The sequence below is a fragment of the Benincasa hispida genome, chromosome 12, assembly GCF_027475165.1.
Source record: "Benincasa hispida cultivar pf3 chromosome 12, pf3_genome.v1.1, whole genome shotgun sequence".
NCBI lineage: Eukaryota > Viridiplantae > Streptophyta > Magnoliopsida > Cucurbitales > Cucurbitaceae > Benincasa > Benincasa hispida.
In genome coordinates, this window is record NC_143489.1 from 35364009 (window position 1) to 35377788 (window position 13780).

At 29.4% G+C, this 13780-nt stretch overlaps 1 protein-coding gene across 1 annotated transcript; it reads left to right on the top strand.

The window, feature by feature from the left end:
* Nucleotides 1–10440: 10440 nt before the first annotated feature.
* On the top strand, nt 10441–13780 carry LOC120092967 (Plant calmodulin-binding protein-like protein). Its single transcript, XM_039051235.2, has 2 exons — nt 10441–13226; nt 13469–13780. The coding sequence occupies exon 1, from the start codon at nt 10831–10833 to the stop codon at nt 13210–13212; it is 2382 nt and encodes a 793-aa protein (XP_038907163.1). The 5' UTR covers nt 10441–10830; the 3' UTR covers nt 13213–13226; nt 13469–13780.

Consider the following 13780-nt stretch of genomic DNA (forward strand, 5'->3'; position numbering starts at 1 on the left):
CATCTCTACGACTTCATTGTAAGTCCTACTTCTGAAATTCATCCCTGCTATAGTAAGTGGATTAAGTAGAAGTATGATCTCACCATCTTAATCAATGCCACCCCATCCTCTCTCTCTAGGGTCAACACCTCATTAATTTCATTATCCAGTGGACCAATGATAGTTAATAAGTCCTTGTGGGGTATCTTTTTTGTATTGGAGGTGGGACCTTGGGACGTTTCAACTAAGGTAGGTAGAATAAGTATAAAATAGATGATGCAAGTCTAAAAATGAGTTAGAAGAGTATTGATTCAGTTGTCAATTTGAATGTAGCTTAAATGGTTAGAGTATTACATCCTCGAATGAAATTAGAGGTTCAAATCTCACTTGGAGTATTTGATTTAGTTGGGAAGTGACTCGAAACTATCAAATTGTCTAACATGAATTTCCCCCCTATTTTGCTTACTTTCATTTCAACATATCACATTTAAAACTGCCAAAAGGATGACCTGGTTTGGAGTTTGAGTTGATAGGCCCCTCATATTTCCTTCATATTATAATATAGACCATGTGTAATGGATATGTCACTACCATCTATATATTGTTTTGGAAGTTCATTTAAATTATAACATAGTGCACAAAAGAGCTAATTGTACTTGTTCAAAATGAATTTTGCCTCATTTTTTAAAACGTGAGTTTTTTGACATTTTTTTACCTACTTATGTCATTATCAACGTAAATTGCTGAAGCAACCTTATTATGCATATAGGCTAAGCTCTTGACTCTTACTCTTCTCTCTCGTTGCTCTCGTTCATTGCTCCATCTATCACTTTCACTAGCAACTCTTGTTATTCACTTCTTTTTAATACAAAGAGTGAGAGTGAGAACGAGTTGTAAGAGAAAATAGAGAGAGAAAGGAGTGAGAGTGAGATCGCAACCCATATGTACAATGTTTCCTTTTGATAATTTTACGCTGATATGACGTAAGAAGAATGTCAAAAAAAACGTAATTATTAAAAACTAGCTCAGAGAAGGAGATAACAATGATTAGTCCTTTAAGACTTTTCAGCTGTATATTTGGCACACACCAAAACAGCTTCAACTTTTTTTTTTGTTCAGATTTCCCATTTCCATTTCATATTTATTTCATTCCTGTGTACCATTTGGATGGAGAACTAATCTTATATTTCCACATTACTTTATAGATATTCAATGGAATCCCTTTTTATGAATTATGAATTCTCTTAATATATGTTTGATATATTGTTCACACTTTGGATTAAGGATGCTAGAAACAAAATTTTGATAACCTCTTTCAAATTAAGATGCTGCATTACTATATCATGAAGAGCCCAAAAACTGCCCTTTTTTGGGCCTTTTATTATTATTATTTGATTAAGCACATGGAGGAGTTGGTAAACTTTCATGTTCTTTGCTGTCTCTTGCTTTTAAAGATTTTGCTCTTTAAATAAAGTAGGGACATGATGGTTCCTACCATAGTATGAAAGTTTTAATCAATCTTTGTACCATGATAAGACTCAAAGATCTATAGTAATGAAGCAAAGTTTTGAATCTAGAGTGGGATTGAGTAGTATTTTAATATGTAACACTTTTATGTATTTATATTATTTATGAAGAAAAATTACTAATAAAGTGTTTCATGTTAGTACTCAATGTTTTTAAGTATTTCTTTTATGAGGAATTATAGTTTTTGTTTTTTTTGTTAAGATATCATTCTATTTTGGTTTATATACTTTTAAATGTTCAAGTGTAGTTATGTAGCTTTAATAGATCTTTAAGTTTGTTTATTGTTAACTTTTCTATAAATCAATGTAGTCTTTATTTGTCTTCTCTCTAAATTTTTGAAAACATATTCACATTGTGTCTTCTCTTGTATGAAAAATATAATATTATTTAACCAAACTTGACACAAATTAATTTGAAACTAACAATAAGGACCAGTTTTTAAGATTTATTGAAAATAAAGAGATTAATTTAAATATTTGAAAGTAATATAAACTAAAATGGTACAAGACCCAAAGTACATGACCACAATGTTACTTTAACCTTTTTATTTTGGTAAAAAAAAAAAAAAAAAGCAACATAATACTATATGTGCAAGCAAGCGTGAAGAGCCTTACTTAGTGTAAACAACGAAAATATCATATGAAGAAAATTTGTAACATCAATTAAAAATGCAAACATTTTTGAAGGTTTAGTTGAGCTAAGTATAAATCAATTAACATAAAACATGTGTCGATTGTTGAACTCTAAAAAACCAAAAGAAGAGTCGTGAGAATTAAATATTGGAAATAAAAATAATATTTTAAAAATTGTTGTAAACGCTATTGATATTTAATATATGATGATATAATCAAAACGTGCATGACTCAATTGATAAGCAATATATGTTAGTGAACAAGTAGTCTGTAGTTTGAATTCTTCCACTAGATTCTATACTTTAGCTACCTACAAGGAAAAACAATTTGGTTAAATTTTAATCAATTTGTTAAATCCTTAATTTCTTTGTACTTCCTAATGAACCAAAAGCACATCATTTGCTTTATAAAAGTTAGGAAGCCAAATGCAAAATTAATGATTGTAAATCTTAGTGGTGAAGCATTGACATGTCTTTCTTAAATGAATCAAGTGGACCTTGATTAAAAAAGAAAAGGGAAAATAAAGGAAAATAAAAAAAAATAAAAAAACAGAAGAAAGGAAATGACATTTATTATTTTTAAAGATAAAATATCAAAAGCCTATTCTCTAAAGCAATCAGTTATGCTTCATCAATTAGTTGGTATAATTTCTTCATTTTTCAATGATTAAGTTGAACTATATATCTTAATTATCAAATATTAGGAAAATGAAGGTGTGATGACAGAAAACAAAAATAAAAGAATAGAGCACATAGATTTATCTGAAAAATTATTGTGGGAACTAAAATAAACTATTTAGAAATTAATGATAAAGGACTGTTTTTTCTTTTTCTTTTTCTTTTTTTGTTTGTTTTACAAATTAGTAGGCACTATGACAAAACATTTGAACATTTAAGAATTAAAATAGAGCACTTGATAAAACCAAAACATAATAAGAATGATCGTTTTAAATCAAAATAAATATAGATAATATATATATATATATATATATATATATATATATATAATATTTTAACAACATTTTTTGAATTAACGAAGAAAAATAACAAAAATAAATATATCAACAAAATATACATAATAATCACGATATTAATATTCTACATGGAGTTTATTTTTCTACTACGATATTGAATTTGTTCATCTAGCAGAATAAATGCAACAATGTGAGTTACAATAACCACCACAATGCAACAATCTTATTCAACAAAAAAATATGTTGTTTCAAGCTATTTTTATTGAAATTATCTTACTATAATTCAGTCTTGAGACACTAGGTGGACAAGAAATTTACCTTAAAGAAAAGGATAATATTAAATATGATTTCCCAAAAATAATTTTATTTTAACTTTGAATTTTTAAATTATTTTAAAGAAAACTTTAAGATATTTTTGTTAAAATAAAAAACGAAAATTGATGTGAAACTGAATTATAAAATAAGAAAATATTTTCTATATTATTTATAATTAGTTAATGTAGTATGATTGGTTGATTTTATTACAGATAAAACTTAAACATGTTTTGCAACGTGTCATGTAAGATGTCAAGACATTGTTTGTGATAGGCAACATATTCTATAGAGTATTTTTTTTTCTTATCTATAGCGTGATTTTGCAGATTTCATGGTTTACCTTCTTTTTTCCTACATAGATGATTTATTCATTTCTTGAATATCTTTTCAAAACTAGCCCCATATATATTGTGGTCCTGTTTAATTTTAGGGTTAGTCTCCTTATTAAAAAGTATGTACATTGAGAGTTTTGAACTTAGGGATTGTCTAAGTCTCAACTTTCACATATTGTGATTAAAATCTTTTTGTTGTTTCCATTGTAGGTTTGTTCTGGGTTGAATTGTTGTAAGAGTAACAAATCACAAAGGGGGTGTTTGGGGTGAGGAGTGAAATAGTGAGAAGTAAATAATTATGAAGTATAGGGAGATGTGAACTCTTGAGGTCCATAGTGTAAGGAGTTGATAAAACATAAAATTGATATTTTATAGTAGTGGGACCCACTTACTCCTTGGGCCAAACAAGGAGTGGAGTTCGATACTCCTACTTCCCAATTCCAACTTCTCAACTCCATGGGCCAAACACACTCAAAGAGAACTCAGGGTGAGTTTTTAATGTGTATTAACGGAAGCTCAATCAAAACTTGAAAAAAACTTGCTTATGAAAAGGTAAGAGGATCTCACACTTAGGGGAAGCCTAAATATATTGTATTGAGGGGATCTCATACAAAGTTTGAAGAAGCGTTATTATGAAGGTGAGGGAAGCTCAAATTTGGAGGGAGCCTAAGTTGAAACTGAAGAGTAAACTGTACATGAGTTACTAAAGAGGAACTATATCAGATAATTACTACGTTATAATTGTTGAATTCTTTATATAGTAAAGTTTCTTTCCACCAGACACAACCTCCTTAGATGTAGATCATATTGCACCGAGCTGGGTTATCAATCTCTGTGTCTCATTATCTCTGAGGTTTTTAATTGATACTATGTTATTCTATTTTTTTAGTAAGTATGTTACAACATTGTGTTTGACAGTGTTAGGTCCATTTTATTTTTTAATTTATTATTTAATTTCATTTTGAAAGTTGGAATTGATATTAGTGTTGGTTTTTGTATAATACTAGTACAATTGGGACGTATACACAAAATAAAATGAGAAAAGGAATAAAGAATGAAAAATATGTCCCTCTTGCAAAAATATAATCGGAGCCTATAGGTAAGAAGAAAGTCAATCGACCTAACCGTTTAAGTTGATACACAAAAAGGTCAATAAATATACTTTTTTTTATATAAAAAGTACGTAAGTTCCGTCAAAACAATGAATTTTGTTTTTTTTTAATTTATTTACAATATTTTATAGTCGTTCTTTGCAGTAGGTTGACATTAATAAAAATATTTTTAACATATAACAAACCAAACAAACTTGTAACACACGAGTATTTTTACTTTAAGCAGTTTTTATCAAAAGTATCAAAAGTATTTAAATTTTTTAAAAAATATATTATATTTTACTCGAGTTTTAAATTTAATTTCTATTCGATTCTTTATCTTTTGAAATTGTTACATTTTTTACTCTAGAATTTTGATTTTTGTTTCAATTTAGTCCTAGAGCTTCAAAATTACACTTATAACCTTTGTTTTTCATTAAATTCTCACTTTGATTCTTTGATGTTGCTATCTATCAATTAATTTAAAGAATTAAATTAATTATAATTAGATTAGTTTTCACTAATTTTTTTATTACTACTAAAATTAATTAAAAATTTTCGCATCATAATAATTTTAAATTAATGAATTAAAAGTTAAAGTCAAGTACCAGAGTGAGCATGAGTACAAATTCGATGATAAAAATGTAAAATATTGAAACTTAGAGATCAAATGAAAATTAAATTTTAAATTAAAAAAAATGTAACATTTTAAAATTTAAAGAGGGAATAAAAACTAAACTCAAAACTCATGAATTAAAGTGTAACATCTTAAAAATTAGGATAATCAAATATTTGGCTGAAAACTTAGGAGAAAAAAAACAATTTTCCCTAAATCATTTAAAATTAGGCTAGAGTATTAAACACAAGAAGGTCCAAATCATACTTGCAAAAACTAGTATCCATAAAATTAGTTTATCTATTTTTTTTTTTTTTTTGAAGTAGAATTTTATGTAGAGAGCATTTAAATAATCATTTATTCAAGTTTGAAATTTAAATTTAAAAAGGTTGAATTTGAAGGCACATACTGATTCTAAATATAAGCTTTTTCTTTATTCCATAAATTTTAAAGTTTTGATTTATTAGTCCCAAAACTTTTAAAGTATTTAAAAAGTCTCTCCATTTTTAATTTTATATCGTCCATAATAAATTCAAAATTTTAAAAATTAATTGATATTCTTTTGACAACAAAATCAATTGATCTATATATTATACATTTGAAGTTTATGTCTAATGAAAGTTTTGATTTTATGTCCACTAAATCTATGGATTCTAAAAAATTCGAAAGTTTAGAGACTAAATTTATAATTTTAAAAACTAAGTCTATTTCATTTACATTTCTTACAATAATTTACGTATTTCTTAAATACAATGATTAACTTCTTAACCAAATTTCAGAAACGCAAACAACTTTTTAAAACCTACTTTTTTTAGAATATGGAAGTGAAAGTAATGTTCATTAGCTTAACTTTTATAAATAAAAATAAAAAATAAAATGGTTAGAACGTTAGTGACTACATTTGTAATTTTCTTTTAATCAAATACTAAAAATAAGTTGTATATAAAATTTTCTATGTGCGCTAAATCTTTCTAAACCCACCTGCACCTTAAAAAAAAGTGTTAAAAAATTTTCAAATTCAAATTCTCATGCTTGTTTGCAATGAACACCTTCATGATTTATTTCTTTAAAATGCAATATTTTACACATAAAAAATGTAATTATCCAATCAGAAAATTTATTATTAATGCAGGTTTATAATTACATTATATTTTCAAATTTGGAATTAAAAAAAAAAAAAGAAGAAGAAAAAGAGCCTTTTTGGGTATGATGGGAACAACATAATAATGTGGAATTACAAACAACAGAATTTGGCAGAAACCTCATGCTCTGTTCATAAACAGCCTTTCTTTTGCAGCCACATGAGTTAATGAAATGATGAAAATTTTGCACTTTTTTTTTTTTTTAATAAAATTACAAACGTAAGTTCTCATTGTGATGTTTGTGTTCAGCGTGACGAATAATATAAGGAATTAATAAGGTATAAAATTGATGTGTTTTTAATCTTATCAATCACGAAATTCTTTAGATCAAATAAGTAATTGAATCAATTGGCAAATCATGGGATAGAAAAAAAAAATTATAATATTATGTTTTTGAGTTGACGATGTGTGGATGGGGAGAATTCAAAGAAGTTTTATGAAAAATATATGTTCTAACTGGTTGAATTATATGCAAAAATAAATAAGTGGGAGTAAAATTCACTTACAAATATAGTCTATGAACTTTAACATATATGTTTCTTTGGTCCTTGAACTTTTAAAAACATCTAATAAGTCATTAAACTTTGGTATCTAATATATCCTTGACCTGTATTTAACATTTTTAAAAAAGAAATCTCAAGCTTATTAGGCACAACAATGAAAAAATGTGGTTAATTAGACATAAAATTCATTTTTTTTATTTAATAGATCAATTAATTTTTCAAACTTTTGAATATGTCAATCACCTATTTGATAAAAATTGAAAACTTAGGATCCTATTAGGTATTCTAAAAATTCACGAACATATTAGATACGAAACTGAAAGTGCAAGAAACTACTATGATTTTTTGTCTAAATTATAGAAAATACTCCATAACTTTGAACTTTGTTTTTAAAACATTTTCTAACTTTCAAAAGTTTTAATAATATCTTTAAAATTTTTAGAAACTTAAAAAATATATTTATCATTAGTTTTGGATGGAAATAATTAGTAAAATTATCTCTGAACTCTCATTTCATAAATATCTTAAAACTTTCAAAAGTTCCATTAATACCCCTAATCATTAAAAAGAAAACAAAATGCTCTTATCTTGGTACATAGACTAAAATCATTTATTTAAACCTCATAATTTCCCTCTTTCATTTCCTTGCTTTCTCTACTTGAATCTATGAACTAACACTTTCCTATTCTTCCTTTTGTTATCCCTCCGTTTTAATACTCTCAATACTTTTTTATTCTCATTCTTCCATTTCGTTCATAAAACTAATGGTAGGAAAATTCTTTAACTTAATCTCTTTGGAGGTTAAGAGTATTACTGCAATTTTTAAGGATATTTTCTACAATTTAATTAAATTTTTTTAAGATTTAGGACCTTTTAGATTCAATATTTAAGGACTAAGATAGAGTATATAAATATATATAAAATTTAAAATTGTAAGATATATAAATATGATAAGGGTTTTGTCTCTTTCATATTACGCTACTCAAAGTTGACGAACCCTTGATTGGAATTTGAGATTAAATAAAAGAAAGAGAGATAAAATAATGTTTTCTTAAATAAAAAAATGTAAATAAAGCAAGGAGAACAAATTATTTATTTATGAATATTTTAAGAGCAAGAATTTATTTATTATTATTACTATTATTGTAAGAAGAGAGGAGGAGCGTGAAGCGTGTGTTAATGGACCAAAGGCCCAAAAGGAGGGCCCACAAGCAGCCCACTAAAGCCGACCACTTTCGTTTCTTTTGTAAAGCGCGGCACCGTCCAATTCCTCTCCGTCAACAGTGGAATAATATTACGAAACAAAGTAAAAGTATGACACGTATGCTTGTTTTTTTTCCCTCCTTTGTGAAATGACTCTACTACCCTCCCTTTACTCTTCTTTGCTAAACTCCTTTTCTATGTAAAAGAAAAGTTCCCTTCTTTTAAAGGTAATAATAAAAATGGAGTAAATAGGAAAGAAATTTCAAAAATGTACTTGAGGGAAAAAGTATTCAAAATAATCGTGTACTCGATATACAATTATGGCTTTATCCCGTCAGTACACCATGGATGTTAAATGCCTGCCATTTCAGCCATGTGGATTGACTTCGTCCACGATTTTAGCATTTCTTTTTATTTTTTTTCTCGATTTTGATGGTTTTTTTTTTTTTTTTTTAATTTTTAACTAACATTTTTCTTTCAGACTTGTTTTATTTTATATCTTTTATATCATGCTCATTTACTAGATTTAGCGTTCCATGATAAAATGTAATTTCATTAGTTCTTTAATTTCAAGATAGAAGTTCACATGAAACTAAAAGTTTGAATTACAAATCACTCCATTTTTCACATGATGGTGTGCCTCTAGATTAGCTTCGCCTTATGATGCAGAAGGAAGTTGTGGACCCCGTCTACAATTTAGTTGCTTACTTAGTGATCGTGTACTGGATCCACGATTTCACTATCCTATTTTTTTTTCAATATTTTTAGTTCAATCTTACTTTTTTCAATAATTATTAAAATAAAATTATTTAAAAAGAAGAAAAATGAAGGAAAAAGAAATTATCTTTTTTATGAGTTTAATTTTATGTTTTATTATTATTATTATTTTTAAAAGATTAGAGACTATTTGGAAACATATGGTTTGTTAGATTTGAACTGTCTATTTAACTAAACATTAAAAATAAAAGGAATAAACAAGAGTTACTTTTGTAATTTTATTCATTATGAAAATTATTTCAAAAGTTTAACTATCAAAATGCATTTTTTTTTTTATCTAAAGAAAAAGTGGTTTTAGGTATAACCTCTAATCAATATATAATTAAAAAATTAGCTAACAAAACAACTAAAAGTAGGGGTACACGACATAAGATTATCATGCCTAAATTTACCTCTTTTTCTCTTTAACTAAAAGTGACAATAGAGGAAAGATAGTAGTTTAGAAATATAAAGTTGTTTATGCCACTAACTCATATCATGAACATTAACCTAATGATGGAATGATCTAGTGTCTCTTCAGTTTAGTTAAAAAATAATTGACATGTACTATTTTTGGAATGTTAACTATTACTTCTAATTTGAATTTCCTCTTTGCCAACAAATAAATGAAAAAATATTAATAATATTAATTTGTAGACTTTTAGAGTTTAACAAACATGATGAGATGATGATTGATATATACATATATTCAAGTTTAGCAATTGTTGGGTGAATAATTGGTTTCTTACTATTGAGTTATGCTCAAATTGACATAATCAATCTAATTAGGACATTATCTATTTGAATCTCCACTCTTCATCTTAAAAATATGGGATTAGAATCAAACTTTTAACTTTTAGATAAATAATTAAGACTCCGTTTGGTAACTAATTGGTTTTTTTTTTTTTTTTGAAAATTAAGCCTATTTCATCCATATTTCTTACAATGATTTACATATTTCAAGTATAATGGGTGAATTCATAGCCAAATTCCAAAAACAAAAACAAAATTTTGAAAGATATTTTTTTTAATTCTCAAAATTTGACTAATTTGGAGGTGAAAACAGTGTATATAGGCTTATTTTTTTTAAAAAAATAAAAAATAAAATAATTAACAAACGAGACTTAAATTATCCGTCAACTAGAACTAGATTGATATAAATATTAGGAATATAATTACTAATAATTATTTATAGTTTTTCTTTTAAAAAAAACTTTTGAAAACTAGTTATCGAAATTAATACTTTCTCGATATTATAACATAAATTAAGACATACCTAAAATAAAAGGAAAAAAAAAAACATAAAAGTGAGATGATTATTCAAATCCTTGGCGGTATATGTAGGAAGAAAGAAAAGAAAAGAATGGCCTAACCGATGAGAATGAGTTGAATTACTTATAAGACAAGAACAAGAAAATCAAGAACAAAGCTAAGTCTTAGCAATATCTCGAGACTTCAAAATCCACGAGCACAAATACAATATTTATTTAAACCAACCCAAAAAAAAAAAAAAAAAAAAAAACTTTCAAATTCTCTCTAACAAATCATCAAAGACAGAGAAATCCCACCCTCTGTTCTTCCAAAGCATCTCCAATTAGAAAAGAATCCTTTGGGTTCTCTTTGGTTTTCACGAATCTTTCTCTTATGACTTTTCTTTGATGCATAACTTTCCAAAAAGCTTATTGGGTTTCTTCTAGAGATTGAAAATTCCCCTGTTTTTGAAGAGAAGAAAGCTTCATCGAATCAAACCCATTTCAGAAGATGGTTCAGAGAATTGTGGCGAACAAATTTGGAGTTCAAAGTGGTAGCGTTAAAGGGGAGAAGAGAGTTGCGAGTTTCAAAACTAGTTCATCTTTTTCTTCTTCTCAAAACCCAGATGGCAAAAACAGAGCAGCTGATTTGAAGAAGATGATGAAGAAATCACGAGCTATTCAGCTTTCCAATTTTGAGATCAGCTTCAATTCATCGCCGATTAGAAAGAATATATCTCTGCCTGGTAAACCACCACCGAATTCTTCTAATGTTTTGGAAATCAAACAGAAGCAAAATCAAGCATCCGTGATTAGAACCAGCGATGGCTCGCCCAATTACATGAAATCCACGAGCTGTTTTGATGCAAGGAAAGAGGTTTCTCAGGTGAATTCTCGGAATTCTCGAATTTGTAGTGATAGTAAGAAAACCAGAAGGAGGACTTTAGAGAATTCTACTCATGGCTCTGTTACTGGCCTTAAGCCCACCAAGTGTTTGACAAAATCCTCCAGTTTGAAACTGGTTAGAACTTTGAAGAAGACATCGAGTTTTAAGAAGTCTTCGAGGGTGGCTCTGTGTGCAGAAATGGATTCTCATAGAGCGACCTGTTCTTCCACTCTCAAGGACTCTAAGTTTCCAGCATACTTCATGCTGAGCCCTGGAGCAACTGAGTATGAAGGAACTTCAGCCATGAAAGTCTGTCCTTATACTTACTGCTCGCTTAATGGCCATAGACATGCTCCTTTGCCTCCTTTGAAGGGTTTCTTGTCTGCAAGGAGACGTTTGTTGAAGAATCTAAAAGTTGAGCCATCTGGTTGTGGAGCGAAAGGGATTGATCAAGCTGGTGTGAAAGTGCTAGATGAAGAAAAAATGGTTCCAGAGGTTTTGGAAAATGATGGTAAGTTGGATTTTTTCATTGAAATTTATGCTGAAAATAAGGTTGACGATGTTGGATCAGTTAATCAAGATAGGGTAATGAGTGGATATTGTGCTGGTGTTTCTTCTTCTACCGTGGGAGACGAAATGGAATTGAGTAATGAAGAGGACAATAAATCAGTTGCAGAGAACATATCTGATGGATCCATGGACTATGAGGTTGGTTTAGGTGAAGAAGGGACTGAAGGAATCTTCCATGGGGTTGAGGATGATGCTGGTTCAACGGATACCGAGATGGAAGAGTGGGAGGAGCAACAGTTTTTGAGTATGGAAAGTGATGGTTTGGATGAAGTTGAAGATCACTCAAATGCTGTAACTGGGGGTTTATCAGAAGAGACTTGTTTGCTGAATGGAGAACTTGCTGGATCTGATGATGTTGTCAATAAAAAGAGTGGAGACTTTGAAGAACAGTTCTATATTGGGGATTCTGACTTGAATCGCCATCAAGATTGGGAGGTGGAAGAGGCTAGCCAAGTGTCTGAGAGCTTAAGTTTTGATCAACTTTCTTATTTAGAGGATGAATTTGATGAGAAGGATGCTACTCAAGCTGTTTCTGAAAGAGCTGAAATTGAATATCTGGAGATGATTCTGAATTATGAACTGGAAGCTGAGATTGTAGAAACTCCCTTCGTAACAAAAGAAGCTTCAAATAAAGAGCAGGAAAGCCAAGATCTTCAAGTTGATGGAGTTTCTGATGAACAGTTTGTTGATTACCAGCTCCCCAACAATGATTATGTCTTGCAAGAGGAATTACTAGATGCCAATATCGATAATCAAATGGAAAGAGAAAAACAACTTGATGATCCAAACCATGGAGATGAGGTTGCTATTGAGGCTGAACATTCTGATGGAAAATGCCAAGATATCTCTGCTACTGGAAACAGTAATTCTGTTGCGGAAGAAGACGAAACTGAATCTTCAACAGTCCTAGAAATGACAGGTAATGAGGAACCTAGTGATTTGAAGATGGAAGAAACTTCTTTGAATGATAATAGCACTGTGCCGGTCAACATTGTGGAAGGAAAAGATAGAGCAGATTCATTACTAAAAGCATCAAAGTTATCCCGTACCACAATTGATTCCAGCGAAGAACTTGATCTCTTGAGCAAGAATTGGGAAGTGAATGCGAAATGCAAGAGGCTTGGTGAAGAATCAGAAGATCCAAGGGACTTCGATCCACGAGAACCGAATTACTTGCCATTGGTGCCAGATCCCGAGGCCGAAAAGGTAGATCTCAAGCATCAACTGATGGATGACAGGAAAAATGCAGAAGAATGGATGCTTGATTATGCACTCCAACGAACTGTCACGAAACTTGCACCAGCTAAAAAGAAGAAGGTGGCACTTCTCGTCGAGGCTTTTGAATCAGTCATGCCGACATCTCGATACGAAATCCATCTTCGGAATAAGGCTTCTGGAGCTTTTGCACCAGCCAAACGCATTCAAGCTTGTTTCTGATGGTAGTAATAGAGGTAAACCTCCATACACCATCTTACCAAGTTCATTAAGTTTTAACTTGTTTGACTAATGAAACTAAATCTTCAAAAGGACCAAAAAAAGAAAAAAAAAATGTCATTCTAGAATAATGTTTGTAGCAGATGATCAACAGCAACAATTTGCTTGTACGTTTAGGATGTTAGAGAAGCAAGATGAACTAATTTTGAGGTTCTAATAGGAGTGTGAAAAATACTAAATTGTGTTAGAAAATTCTCAGTTTCTCGACACCAAAGTATTCGTCGACGATGTTTTTAAGATGAAGAATGAGTGGCAGGGAGATTGTCTATGCTTCCATACATCCTTGTTGGTGAACTGCAAGGTTTGAGAGTTTGTCATCCTGTGTGTTCAATTCAAAGGGCATTAGAGAAAGGAAAAAAGAGTTTGAGTAATGTCTGTAATTACAGTGTAAGCTATATGGTGTCATTTTCCTCTTAGGATTGTAATTTATGTGTGCTTGTGATGAAGGTGTATTAGTAAAACCTTCATAAAAACCTCTGCTAATTTCATGAACTCCTTTTCTTTTCCTTCA

Coding starts and splice junctions, on each gene's coding strand:
- LOC120092967 (XM_039051235.2), top strand. CDS start 10,831: ATGGTTCAGAGAATTGTGGCGAACAAATTTGGAGTTCAAAGTGGTAGC.